This window comes from Osmia bicornis, chromosome 2, assembly GCF_907164935.1.
Source record: "Osmia bicornis bicornis chromosome 2, iOsmBic2.1, whole genome shotgun sequence".
Lineage (NCBI taxonomy): Eukaryota > Metazoa > Arthropoda > Insecta > Hymenoptera > Megachilidae > Osmia > Osmia bicornis.
This window is the reverse complement of record NC_060217.1, coordinates 4,358,147-4,372,094: the sequence shown is the minus strand read 5'-3', so window position 1 is coordinate 4,372,094 and position 13,948 is coordinate 4,358,147. Positions and strand designations below refer to the sequence as shown.

The 13,948-nt window shown below is 44.7% G+C and overlaps 1 protein-coding gene across 3 annotated transcripts in view; it reads right to left on the bottom strand.

Annotated features, from left to right (window-relative positions):
- Window positions 1-526: 526 nt before the first annotated feature.
- LOC114878918 (homeobox protein abdominal-B-like) overlaps window positions 527-13,948 on the bottom strand; it is a 33,524-nt gene continuing 20,102 nt past the window's right edge. Inside the window, exons 4-5 of one of the 3 annotated variants that reach the window (XM_046289818.1) lie at window positions 10,223-11,202; window positions 527-6,245 (exon numbers count right to left, since the gene is read on the bottom strand). In XM_046289818.1, coding sequence (XP_046145774.1) covers window positions 5,749-6,245; window positions 10,223-11,202 — 1,477 coding nt within the window. In that variant the 3' untranslated portion in view covers window positions 527-5,748. Of the gene's footprint in view, window positions 6,246-10,222; window positions 11,273-13,948 lie in introns of all 3 variants that reach the window. The other 2 variants (XM_046289822.1, XM_029193292.2) reach the window with 2 other exon arrangements.

The window sequence follows — 13,948 nt, the reverse complement described above, 5'->3', positions numbered from 1 at the left end:
CTAATTTTTTTTGCTCTGTTATTCAAGGGCTGGACAATTCCTGCGAGTAACAACAAGCCGCCCAGAGAGGCTGTTCAATTTTTTTTATCGATAGAAAGTTGGTCACTCGACCCACGAACCCATGGTAACACAGTTTCCAACAGGCGGTTTTACTTTTACAACGGTTTTCCTCGATACCCTTTCTTCATACCATTATCTCTACCCCTTTCAACATAAAATTAAAAATCTTTATACTGGTTTGGCGATGGAAATTTGTTAAAATTATTAGATCAATCTATGCATAGTGTCGTTTTGCAAAAATTAACATATAGTATATCTACAAATTAACATAGATACATATTTTACAATGTACTTTTGTAAAAGCATTTTTTAAAATATGTTAGTAAAATGTGTATAACTTACCGTAAGAAATAATTGTAAGAAATAATTCAATAATCAGGTTGCGATGTTCTTTATTACTTTTGGAAGTAGAAGGTTTAAAGCTGAAGGATATCGTTGTACTTTCTTCTCATCTCTGCAAAATTACTTTGGCACTAATTAAACATGTTTTTATTATTGCACTTCGATACAGGATAAATTTTGTGTCTTTATTTACAAGTTAGCATAATTAATGTCTACCTTAAGACCGTAATTAATATCATACAAAATACAGCTAGAAACAGATACAAGCTGACGAAACGTTCCAACGAAACGCGAACATCCCTTGCTATAGATTATTCGCGAAATAAAATTAATTCCCCCAAAAAATCACCTTACGATCATCATGGCTAAAATAACACGAACGTGTTAAAATTTTTAATTAACATCTTAATTTGCTTCAAATTACGAATTGCCAAATTTCAAATTAAAGCTCTAATATTAACATTTGTCATTTTGCAAACTGAATATTGATAAAATTATATTTTAGAGAAGTCAATACGCGTTCAATATTATTAAAGCCATGATCGAGATTTTCCAAATGATCAAAATTTCCTATATTATATTTGAGCTAATGAGAAGATGCCGAAGAAACGTGCAACAGAGGGTGAGCTTAAGGATCTGGGGGTGGTGGTGAGGATTCACGAGATATAAAATAAACATTAAGCAGATGAGCTTGATTATAAGTTACGGTGGATGCTCGTACACCAGGAAGGATTAATTAATCATAGTGTTAATAACAATATTGAGCATGAAACAATAATATAATTGCAATTCTCTTCACATTCCTTTTTCGTTCAACAGAAGAAAATGTATAAATTTTCTAGCCGTCAATATACAAAAAAAAAGAGGAAATAACACCAGAACAATCTCTCCTTTCCTTCCAATAACTCGAATATAAAAAAAAAGAAACATAAACATTTTTTTAATCTGATAAACGAGACTTGAAGTTCTTTCTTCTCTCTCACACGCATGCATACACACATTCTCTCTCTTTTTCCTTTTTCCTATTTCCTCAATTTTTCTAAAACTCAACAAATTATTTCTGCTAAATTTTTAAGAAATATATGCATTACTATTGAGGAGGAATAAAATATCATGTAAGTGTATCAGAAGAAAATTTGAGATATGCTGTAATTATGTGGAAGATAGCTAAAGACAAAACAGAGGAAATTGGAAAAAATATTGTTTAAATGAACAAAAAACATGTTGAAGTAGGCTAGAATGTGTATCAGGTCGACAGATTATCCTGCGTGAGTTAAAATTAATTGTGCACGTTTAATAACACCGTCTTTCCTTGAATATACAGGGCGCCTCATAATATGTGGAATCCAATTTTACAAATATACAGTTTTTCAATACTTAATCAAATTGATATTTAAAACCCGTCTATTGTATTTCGAAAATGATATAAGCATCTGCAAGGTACAGGTCCATTCAAAAATCAAGAATTACTCAAATACAACGATTGCTGTAAACTGAAACAAAATTAAAAAAATTGCACAAGTTGTTTTAGATATTAATTCATATTTCTACGTCTCATCTCTTATGGAGCGCCCTGTATATATTTATCGACGTGTGCTTCGTGGACGTGTGTGTATACCTGTGTAAATCCATCGCTTTGTTAATAATAATATCATGATCGTATAGGCTGATAGGTACATACAAAACAACACACAATAAAAACAATAACATAATATTAACGTGACGCTCACAATAATAATAATAATAATCAATATAATAATATAATATAATAATAATGATATAATAATAATAATCATAATAATCGCAATAAAAATCGTCAGCGGCAAGACAATTAGCAACTAATTACAACTCACGATAAAATCCGAATGTGGTTCGCCAACTGCATGATCTTGATCTTGACGTAAAAGACACCATATTAACCCCCCACCACCCCCAAGAAAACCCCGATGAAATTTTCACCTTTCTCTGATATTTCTTCGCTTGCTTCTCAAGAATCACTTTATTTCACTTATACTGTTATCATACTTAAACGGTCGTTACATAATTAGTGTATCATAGTAATCGTGGCGGAGCAGTGTATCGTTCATCCAAGACTCAATCTTACAATTGTGTTCCGTGTGTATCCATTTGTGTCTGTGTTCGTGTCTATTTTCTTCTTTAATGTTATCCTAATTATTATAATATCTTTTGTAATTCTCGTTTCGCGTCACGTTTTGCATTTATCATTAACTATTAAACCTAATCCAGACATACATATCTTTGCCCGCAAACATTGAAACAAATATGTAAAAGTTATTTGCCGTTATTTTATTAAACGCGAATAAAATAGTTTTGTTTATAAAATTTTATTTGCAACATGGTATTTTTTTACCTTAAGTGCAAACGATTGTATGCAAGTCTGGACTAAGTTTTACGTTGACTGTGTGTTCACTTTATCTCTCTTTCGCTCGAGTTATCTCCGTTCATCTTTCTCTCTCGCAGTCACTGACTCGCACACGCGCGCTCACGCACCTACACCTCCGAGAAATTTCAATATTCTCCTTGGCCCTACTTTCTCTTTATCGATTTTTTTTCTCTCTCTCTCTCTCTCTCTCTGGTGCAAAGCTTGTATTTCTTTGACGTATACGCGGGTGTAGACACGCGAGCGCATACACACACACACATGCACAAGTGCATACAAGAAGAGGACACACGCAGTATGTATACGTAATATACCGTAGGTGTGCACACTCATTCAGCGGCCCTTACAATTTAGATAATGTTGCACCTTAGAGAATAGAGATCCACTGGGATATTTATTTTCATTGAACATCCGATTAAATTACCTACTTACTCGCTGACGTACCGGTTAAAAGGTAAAACGCTTCGATTACCATCGCTCTTAGACCGGGTTTAGGACTTGGTTCCATCGAGAAGAATTCTTTCGATTTCTTTGGGAATTCAAATTTTTTGAAATAGCGACAATTTAAATTTAATTTTAAACTATCCTATTGTTATATAAGCTTTCTAAGTCTAGATTCGAATTCAGTTGCCAATCTAATACAAGGATAGACATCATCCTGTACACCCGAATTTCAACTCGGTCGCGGTTACCGAAAGACGTTTGATGAGTGAGCTAAAAGTCCTCGAATTTGAATAAAATTTCTTCCGTGAATAACAAAATATTCACATTCCACAACATTTAATTTTATAACATCGATTCGAATTCATTTCGACTAATCACAGTGCTGTCATCCGCCAGATAACATCTTCTAATTCAGTGAAATCTCTTTGGATTTTTGTAATTCAAACAAAAAAAAAAAACATTAATTTCCACGTTCAACAATTAACAAACGAACTTTCTTTCATTTTAGTACACACATAACACAGCTCTAGCGATGAAGTTCCTAAACTCAGTCTTAGAGCAGTGCTCTCACCAGCACTCCATAGTCCACTAGGTATGCCTTTACATCTAAAAGTCGTTTTATTTTCTTTACATATAATATAAGAATTATAAGTACTAGTTTGCGATCCTTGGTAGGCGATGAATACAACACTCTGGACATAATTAGACTAATCCTACGAACGTATGGTTGCTTTGCACTAAGTCTAATGCGAACGTGTCTTGGCCTGTTTTTTTAAACAATCGCTGATCGATAGCTGGTTTTTCTACGGAACAAAGCGTCGGACAATGAATATAGAAGTTATCTACAGAGGTCCAAACGCTTGATCCTGCTCAGACTCTCCAGCGATCGAGTTTTTCTCACGTAAGATCCACTGATCCTTACCAGGATCGGGAATCAGCTCTCGTGTTCAGAACGACGGATGCATTGGATCCCATGAAACGAGCAATTCCATTATTGGATTTTGTCTCGCGACGAAATTAAACTAACACGCGTCAACCGTGCAAATACACCGACAATACCGGTGTCGATGAAAGAACGCCGTAACTCGCGATCGATTGTCACCATCTCCGCAAAAAAAGAAAAGAAAAAAACAATAGTACTTTCCGCGAATCACAGACAGTAGCAACGAATCTAATTGGATCATCGATGATCCAACGATTAAATGAAGGTAGACGATTTTTCATGAACGCCGATCAAATTTTTCCGCACGAATTCATCGTTTACTCGAATTTCGCGCTCTAACCTCGTTTCTGCACACTTACCCCTGATAGGCGATTTTCTCATCTCGAGATCCCCGGTTAGAGCTCATTTGTCGTAGCCTCGGGACCCAATGGCGCCGTCTTCTCGTATAACAGCCACGACACGTTCTTCGATTCTTTCCGATTCACGGGCCGAACCAGTTGAAGACAAAGCAAACGCACGGTCGAAGGAGTAAAAACCTGTTGGGGATGGGGTGGAGCAGGAGTCGATGGTGTTCGTCCAGACGGGAACTAGGGGGACCAGACGCTAAGTGACACTAATTTGCTTTACTATGTATATCTCTATATATATATAATATGTATAACTGGAGGAAGTACTACCGAATTACGAATTGGACAGATTTCTCGGTGCCGCATATATCTTCTAATGCGCACTACTCGAAGAAGATCGGCACCTGACATCGACGACACGCGAGAACAAAAAAGAAAAGAAAGAGTCCGACGGTGGACCAACAGTGCTCTTCTATACAACAGTGTCCCTTCCGTTGAATTGATAACCATGATGACGATGAAGATGACGATGATCGTAATAATAACATTAATAATAATAATAAAATAATATAATAATAATAATAATATACTACTCGCGAAACGTTATCTCTCCTTACAAGTGGTAGGCAGTCTTTGAACAGCTGCTGAACAAGGTTCGATAGAGTGTGTGCGGGTAAGTACATGTGTCTATCTATCCCGACGTAGTCACGGATGGCCAATCCTTGACGACGACGACGACGAAGACGATGAGAAGTTGCGTTGCATCCAACGAGTCACGTGAGACAGGACTCGTCGATGATTATTCTCTGGGGCGTCCGTGCCTGATAGGATCGAGTTCAGGCGGCCAGGCCATGGGGTGTTTGATGAAGGAGCGTAGGATACTGCTGAGCCACGTGTGCCAACTGATGATGATGATGATGATGATGAGCGTGTGCATGTATGTGAGGATGAACGATGGCGGTGGGGGGTGTGACGGTGCTGGAGGATGCACCAGCGGCAGCGTGGGTCGGCAGAGGCGTTTGAGGTTGGGGCGCGTGAAGCGTATGGCTGTGACCTGTAACCAGGCCCGCGTGGCTGCTGTTGGTGTGGCCGGTACCGTTTCCGCTCCCTGACACGGTCGCTGTTCCGGTCCCGTTTCCAGTCCCACAACCGTTCGTCGAGCCCTGGTTGTGTTGATGATGGCCAAAGACGATCCCAGAGAAGGCCACGGGTCACTGATGATGCTTCGCGGAACCGTTCGCGTGGTGCGCCTGCGCGACCACGTGGTGACTCGATGGTGGCGCATGCGCGGCACTCTGATGGTGGTGACTTCCGGTCGCCGTGTGGTGATTCGCGTTATTGGCGCTGCTATTGTTGTTGTTATTATTGTTCTGCTGCTGCGTCTGTCGTTGATTGTTCTTCTTGTTCTTCATCCGACGATTCTGGAACCAGATCTTCACCTGACGCTCGGTCAGGTTCAGATTACGCGCCAGTTCCCATCGTTTCTGCTTCGACACGTACGCGTTGTACAGAAACTCCTTCTCGAGTTCGAGCGTTTGAAACTTCGAATAGGGCTTGCGTTTCTTCCGCACCGTCGCTTGGCCTGCTGCCCATTCCAGGGCGTTCGAACTCCCGCAACCGACGCCCATCCCGGCCACGCCGACACCGACGCCGACTCCCGCCAGGGAACCTGCGGGAAACAACGAAGATGGGGAGGAACCCCACATCACTTAACACAATTAGTTTGCCGGTAACAAATAACCTAGTTGCTAGCTAAAATATAGCTGGCGTGCAAAATTCCACTTTCCTTCAACGTCGAATGTTACGCTTATCGAATTGTTCATGAATTATCTTGCTGCAGCCAAGATCTAATGCATTTTAACAAACACTATTTACAACACGTTACGTGATTAGTTGATCTAACCTAACTCAAACTTCTTCATCGCGATTAATCGAAAATGAGCAGTCATAACAATTCTTTTTTCTTTCGACTCGTTAAGTCATTAGACAGCACAAGCTCGTTAATCGACGTATCGGTGCGTAACCATACTAGTAGCGTTCCACTTTTTCCTGAATATAATCATTATTGACTTCTGGTATATGCGTATGATAGACAGTATCAAATCCAGTTTTAATTTCAGCAAAAAATTACCCTATCAAGTTGACCAAACACTCTGATAATGAGCTGACATCAAATGCCTAAGTTGAAATCCAAGTCGATAAACGTAACACCCGACTAATTGTTATAAAAAATATGTTGATATCATTTTTTACAGCCCCATTAACATTTATTTATGATCTAATATTGATTGCGTGTAATTTATTATTGAAGTTTAACAATCTCCACCAGTTTAATCCTCGTCCTTGTACCTTGGTTGAACCATTAATATTTAAAATAGTTATCCTTCCTGTAGAAGAAACTGACGAGTTATTAGAGCTCGTCTATTAAAAATAATTAACTTCCAACATTTCAAAATTCATGAGGAACGTGGTGACAAAACTCAAAGTGGTGAAATTTCTTGCTGATACATGGTTTTCCTGAAAGAGAAGGTCGTGAGGTCACGAGATCGTGAAATTCACACCCGAAGCAGCTCCCCAACGTTCGAGCGTGCTCTTAACCCACGCATTTGTGTGTGTGACCCACGTACACGAAGGGTTTGCCACGATATAATTGGACCTGCCTTACTAGCCGCACGAAAAACATGAAACTGAACACGAAACGCGGAACTGTTAGTATGTTCCACTTCGTATTAGGTGGTTCGAGACGCTTAACTGGTTTGCAGATTTTTATATGAGCGACTGGACATCCGGGCACTAATTGAAACTTTAATATTTACCATTTCTTGCATAAATTTCTAATTTAAAAGCGTAAATCAAATGGGAATCAGGCGCAATTTTGCAATATTAAAAAAATATAAAAACGTGCAGCCGATTGCCCATATCCGATTTTTTCTGCTATCAAATCACGATAACAAAAATTACAAATGCAAAATATCGGAATAATCTTTTTTGTTTTTCTCTAAAAGGCGCGATAACTTTATAATTTATTCGTGAACACGTTCGTTTCGTTTGTATAACACCAGTAGTCTGTTTTTTTTATTATTTTTATTTCATCAAAAATAATTAAAACGCGCAAGGCAATATCCCACTGGAAAGATGAAACGATCGAATAATTTGTCTTCTGAAAATATTTTTCTGATTCTTATTTCGGCGTTAACGAACATCAAAAAATTTGTTTAACCCGATTTGAAAACAATCCCGTTTCCGGATTGGCGTACGCCATGAAATAACGATATAAATATCATTATTCGGAAGATGCTGCAACAGTCCGGTCGTAAGCGCGTGAAACTTCGAAGAGATTACGAAAGCAGACGGCCAGCGTCTATCTTTAACCCAAGTACGGACAAGAGTGCCCAGGAATTGGTGCATGTTTACAAAATGCAGTGGAGTTCAATAACGTAGCAACAAAATTCTGTCTCCACCCCTTATCAATGTTCAATTACCAGTCGTGTCCTGTTTTCCAAAACCGTTCATTTCATTTTCCTGTTTTAACGTAGACTTTATCGTGAAATCTGATTAAAGTGTCCAAAAATAGGCCGGTTTATTTACAATTGAAATAACGTCTCCCGCGACAGGGACACGAATAAATTATCCAACGTTTAAACTCTTCGTTTCCCTTTCTTTTTCCGTCAACATTAACTCGCTGTTTTTGATGAAAAATAAAAAAAATAAAATATAATAAACGCGTTTTTATAGAAAATTTAGGGAGCCGGTACAACTTCCGTCTTTCCTTCCTCCCCGTTATTAGATCGCGTAATATCTTGCCTCTCTAGTCTTCCATCTTTCGTCTTTCTCTTGCTATCCCTGACTCGAGCAGAGGATCCCTTGTCTCCCCTTGCTCTTCCTCTATTCCCGTCTTTTGCCAACGTTCGTCTCGTCCCGTCTCGTTTCGCGGGTATCGCGGCGCGATTGCTTAAGCGACAGGAATTTATTGCCCAGTAAAATGCTGGGATATGCAAATTATTTAACAAAGGTCAGGATTCTCACGAATGTCAACGTGCACGGTGTACGCACACGAGTATGGGGTTTACAACGAAACTGCGGAATAAAAGAGGTATCGATTTGCGGCCGGCGTGTTGCCAGCAATTAGCGTATACGGTCATCGCGCCTACCCTCCCTCGGTCAGAAAGTCTAACGAAACCATTTTATCAGAGGATCTAAGATAAGAATTGTGTAAACGCAGAAATATCTCTTTCAATCGTACTGGTCCGTAAATTGGCAAAGGATCTAATTAGAGACGATTAAAGGAACGAGGGAGGCGTGGATGGTCGCAAGATAAATTAAGAAACGAAAGGACGCTGGTCCTTACGGGGCTGTGAAATGACGCTTAAACGATGGACGTACGACGTCGGGGTGCAACCGGTTTCCTTTCGGACACATCTTCCTAAACATAGGACGATGTTTATCAGAACTGCTAAAACGGTCGAGGAACTAAGTCGAAAGCAGCTGTCGTTCGCGCAACTCTTGAAGATCGGAGTTTGTGCCGTGGCCCGGCTATGTTCTTTCGGACCAGTCTACCCTCCTTTCAGACACCAAACGAACGAACAAAGATAATGGAGCTGCCATCTATTGGGTGACGGTTAAACTATACGTGGCGCTCGTATTCTGCTACTTTGTATGTATCGCACGCCTGCGCGTGCACCTCCCTTCTCCACGCATACGATTAACTTGGTGGACAAGAGAATCACGCGAACGATATCTCGTTTATCGGGGCCGAGCGTGCCCGTATGATTATCCGCCGTGTCTCGTATTTTTCTATTCTTTACGATTCAGCCGGTAGACTCGATGTTTTTTCCTTTCCTCTTGGCTAACGGTTGCCAATCGTCGCTAAAAATCTCCTGGTCCTAAAGCGTTACGATCAACCACCGGAGGTTGCTTCTAAAACCCGTTTGGTTTTCCCCGACCGAACGATGTATCAGGAATGCCAATTAATTAAGACTAGATTCGATTGCTAGCGAAGAAACTTATTGCCACGGAATCGATAGAACTGAAACTGGTTATATGAGTCAGGTAGCAAGAGCAAGGGGTAAATGTTTAAAAATCGCGCCAAAGGCTAGCAGGAAAAAAGAGAAGAGAACGGTAGAAGGGAATCGAACGAAAACATTGAGCAAGGAGGAAAACGAGGACGGTCGTTAGCAGAAGACTGAACGTCCGTACGGGTCATGGAACGGATCAGCTGATCGGAGGCGCACGCCAGAGTTTACGAGTTACGGCCGCCAATAAACCTGCCGCGGTTCGTTGTTGCTCATGCGACGTTTCATGGGTTCCAGGGACCGGAGAAAAGGACGCCGAGTGGGGACGAAAGAGAATGACCAAACACGTGAATGAACGATGACGATCGTTGGCACGACGGGTCTGTGGCACCGTGGTCTTAGACCGTTTAAATTTTCTACCCTTCCGTTTTCTCCTCCCATCTCAAGGCCGGCATTTCGAACAGACCGGGTGGCACGATCTCGCGACTTTCAACGACGCTTCCTTCCGGTTTCACCGGAACGCGTATAAAGAACGACCTCGTGGAGCAAGAAATATTAAGCATTGGGGCGGTTTCAGAATTGATTAGTTGGGTATACTTTACCGTAACGTTGGCGGGACCTACTGAAATGGATAGGAACGAATGATAACAATAAGGAAAGAGTCGATGCTTACCTGGAGGTGGGTACGGACTGGAAGTGACAGGTTCGGGCGCCCCGTAATTCCTTAGACCACCGTAACCATCGTGAGGAAATGCGCCCTCGGCTGCGACCATGGCAGCAGTGACCCTCCCCCGGTCGTCTGCCGCGGATGGTGTTAAGTACGGCACCCCTGCTTGAGAATGAGGATGATGATGACCGGCCGTGTCCACCGGATGGTGATGCCTGGCCGTGGTGTACGGCGCGTAGTTACACCAGCTCTGGGAGAAGCTCTGATGACAAGAGGAGACGGCCGGATCGGTGACCCCGCTGGGGACCGAGGAGGAACCAGCACCCGTGGAGGAGCTGGTGGTTGCAGAGCCGACCGAGTTGTAGGACTTGTAGTCGGATGCGGCGCCGGGCGTTACAGCGGATCCAGCGGTTGCCGCGGCTGGCGACCAAAAGCTCAACGTACCGGCTTTCCGGTTGTCCCTGGAGGAGCCGGAAGTAGAGGTGGGATCGGCCGCCAGATTGTAATAGGTCGGGGGATTGTTTCCCCCGTAGGTCTGGTGATGATTCAGGGAATCAGCGGCCGCGGCGGACGAGTAGTGCGATTCCTGGGGATGATGAGGGCTGTAACTCCAGCCGCCTTGCGAGCCAGCGGAGGACGAGTGGGAATGACGAATGACGCCCGCTGGTCCAGCGGCGGGCGCCGCAGAGGAATCGACACAGCCGACTTCCCCGTAAGAGGATCCGGCTGGCGTGGCGGTCAACCTCTTGGCGGGTATGTGGAGCGGTCCGGGCCCGCTGTTGCTCGCCACCGAGGAGGCGCTCGGCGAGGTCGAACTGGCGCTGGCTGTTGGAGCCGGTGGCACGGTGGTCGTCGCTGAAGCTGGTGCAGCTGGTGAGGTTGGTGTGGTAGCTTGTTGATGGGAACCCGGGGTCGATGTTGCTTGCTGCTGTTGTTGCTGCTGGATCGATACGAGACTGGAGGCTGTTGGTGGGACCGGTGGCGGGCTGTCCTCGTAGAGGGAACCGTTCATCATGGCCCACCAGGTCACCCCGGTGGAATTCCCCGCTCCGGTGGCTGTCCCCATCGGCGTGACGGAGCCAGGGTGGCCCACGCCGGAGCCGCACAGCGGCGCGGCGTGAACATTGTCGTACAGCGTCGCCGTCGAGCAAGCCACGTGATCGGCGATGGTGCAGATGGTGACAGGTGATTGCCGGTGTTATAACGACCACGTCCGGAACGGACGCGATGTCGATGTCGATGTCGATGTCGATGTGGACGTTGACGTTGACGTTGACGTTGACGAACGGTGGCGTCGATGCCGATTCCGTGGCCGATTCGACCGGTCGATTCGGTCGGGTATGAACCGAGCGCGGTAACACGTCGATTCGATTATAATCGATGATTTTCACCACGCGACCAGGAGCAACCACGATCGCATATCGTCGTCGTTTCGCGCGGTTGCGTTTACGGCGTGCGCGTACGATCCAAGGACGGACAGCGAAGCAAGGTAATGTTCGATCGAGTAACGTTAGTCCAACAGGCAGAATACGGTTAGAGGAGAAGGAGAAGTAGTAGGAGGAGACGGTGAACGAGAAAGAGAAGAAGAAGAAGGAGGTTGAAACGAGCGGGAGAGGGGAAAAGAGTAGAAGCGGCAGTTATTATCGTTGATTTTACGAGGAGACGGTCTCGCCGATCGACAACCAATGGACAGCGCGAGGCAGGCGCGTTCGTTCGAACCGAGCGACCGACCAAAGTATCAGGTCCGGCGCGAGGACGCAAAACAATTTCAAAAAGTCGCGGAACGGTGGGACGCGGGATTCATCGCGTGTACGTATGCGTACGTATGTGCGTATGTGTGCGAGTCGAGTCGCGTCGCGTTGCCCGAAGGAATCGCGGAATAAATAAAGAAAACGCGTGCGGAAAGCAGAGGAGGCGCGCGGAAGGTGGGGATAGGGAAAATTGTACGGGTACGCGATCGTGCGAGCAGGGTTGCCGAAGGAGGGGAGGGTGTGCAGCGGCGCGGCAGACAGGTGGAGGGGTAGGTAAGCGCGGGAGGGAGACGGCACACGGCGAACAAGAGGAACAGAGAGAGAAGAACGAAACGAAAAGAGACAGTGTGAGACGGAGAGGGAGACGAAGACGCCCAGGGGCGCGATAAAATGCGTAGCAAATCCGTCGAGGAAAGGTCCATGCACCACCACCACCACCACCGCCACCGCCACCACCACCACCACAACAGCGATAACGTCCGCGACGACGAGCGAGGTTGATCGAGGTTGATCGAGGTTGACGGGCGGCAGAATGGGCCACGTGCGGAGACGTCGTCGATGAAAATCGGTTGGCGGGTTGTCCAACACCGATATCCAAGATTCCAGTAGTCCAATGGTCCAAAAACGGTGACCAGGTAGAACGATACGTTGGAACCGTAACGTTGGAACAAATGAAAACAAAACGACACAACACGCCTTTAGAAATGCTTCTTCGAAATTCTAGCCACGAACAATATTATTGTGATAGGCTAGCACAGTAATTAGCGTAAGACAGCAGTCTTATCCGTTGACCACCGAGTCGACGTGACTTCGCGATCGTCAAACGTCACCGGCGACAATGAATGCTCCAGACCGTCAACGATAACGCGGCTGGTACATGTCGCGGACAGGACACTTGGCAATCGACGTTTTCTTGAGAACAGAAACGAACGCGCCTCGTCGTACGTACGGTACGACCGCGTTTCTCTCACTGCTCGACCGATCTTGCTATTGTCGTCCCGCTCCAGGTCATAGTCGAGCCACATGTCGTCGCGTCTCCTTCCTCGACGGAAACTGTCACCCTGCTCATAACTTTCTTCAAAATGTACACGCGACGTCTCTTCTCAGCGCGCACTTGCTCTCCACTCCAAACTCCCTTCCTTGCTGTCAATTCTTCCCAAATCTATTCTATTTTTTTTTTTCTTTTATCCACGTCCACTTCGAGACACACGGATCAACTATAGTCAAATTGAATTCGAGTAGGTAACTCCTATCGAAGGGTCAGGAGAAACGGAACGTCTGTGGTCGGACCGATGATCTCCCGTCAGTGTTCCTTTTTTTTTTCTTATCGTCCTTATGTCCCCGGAGAGTCAGGTAGCCGAACCCCCAGGAACACGGGCGGTCTTTTGCGGGTTGTTCAGGTAGAAAGAGAGCCTAGTCCCTGCGGAACTGTGGCCTGCTGCAACGATACACACACGCGCGATGTTTACACACACGAAAAGACTCCCTTTCTTCTCTCTGGCCTCGCTGAGCCGAACTGAGCGTCAACTGAGAGCTCTGCCCGCGGCTCGGACGCGTAAACGGGCTGAAAGCGACACGAGCGCGATCTCTCGGATCGTTTGGCAAGCAAACCCTCCTTGCACGGACACGTCTCTCTTTCTCCCCTTCCACTTGACGCTCTGCCGCGATGTTAACCCCCTCGACCCTACCTCGTCCCTCTTCCGACAAGTCCGCGCTCTAATCTGACTCTCTCCCACCCTTACATCGCGAGAATCAGCGAGTGAGCGCGCGAGGTCGCCTACACACACAAACTTCTCTCTTCCACAAAGATTGAATATCGCGCGACTCCGTTCTGTCACTTGTCGCCACTCAATTTTTCTTTTTGATTTTCAAACGCTTGACTTAGCCAGTAAAATAAAAAATGAATGAAAAACGAAAGGCTCCGTCTGACCCGGATTTGTGGGCCAATGGATGAATAGCAGGTGCTTCTTCTCTCCGTCCC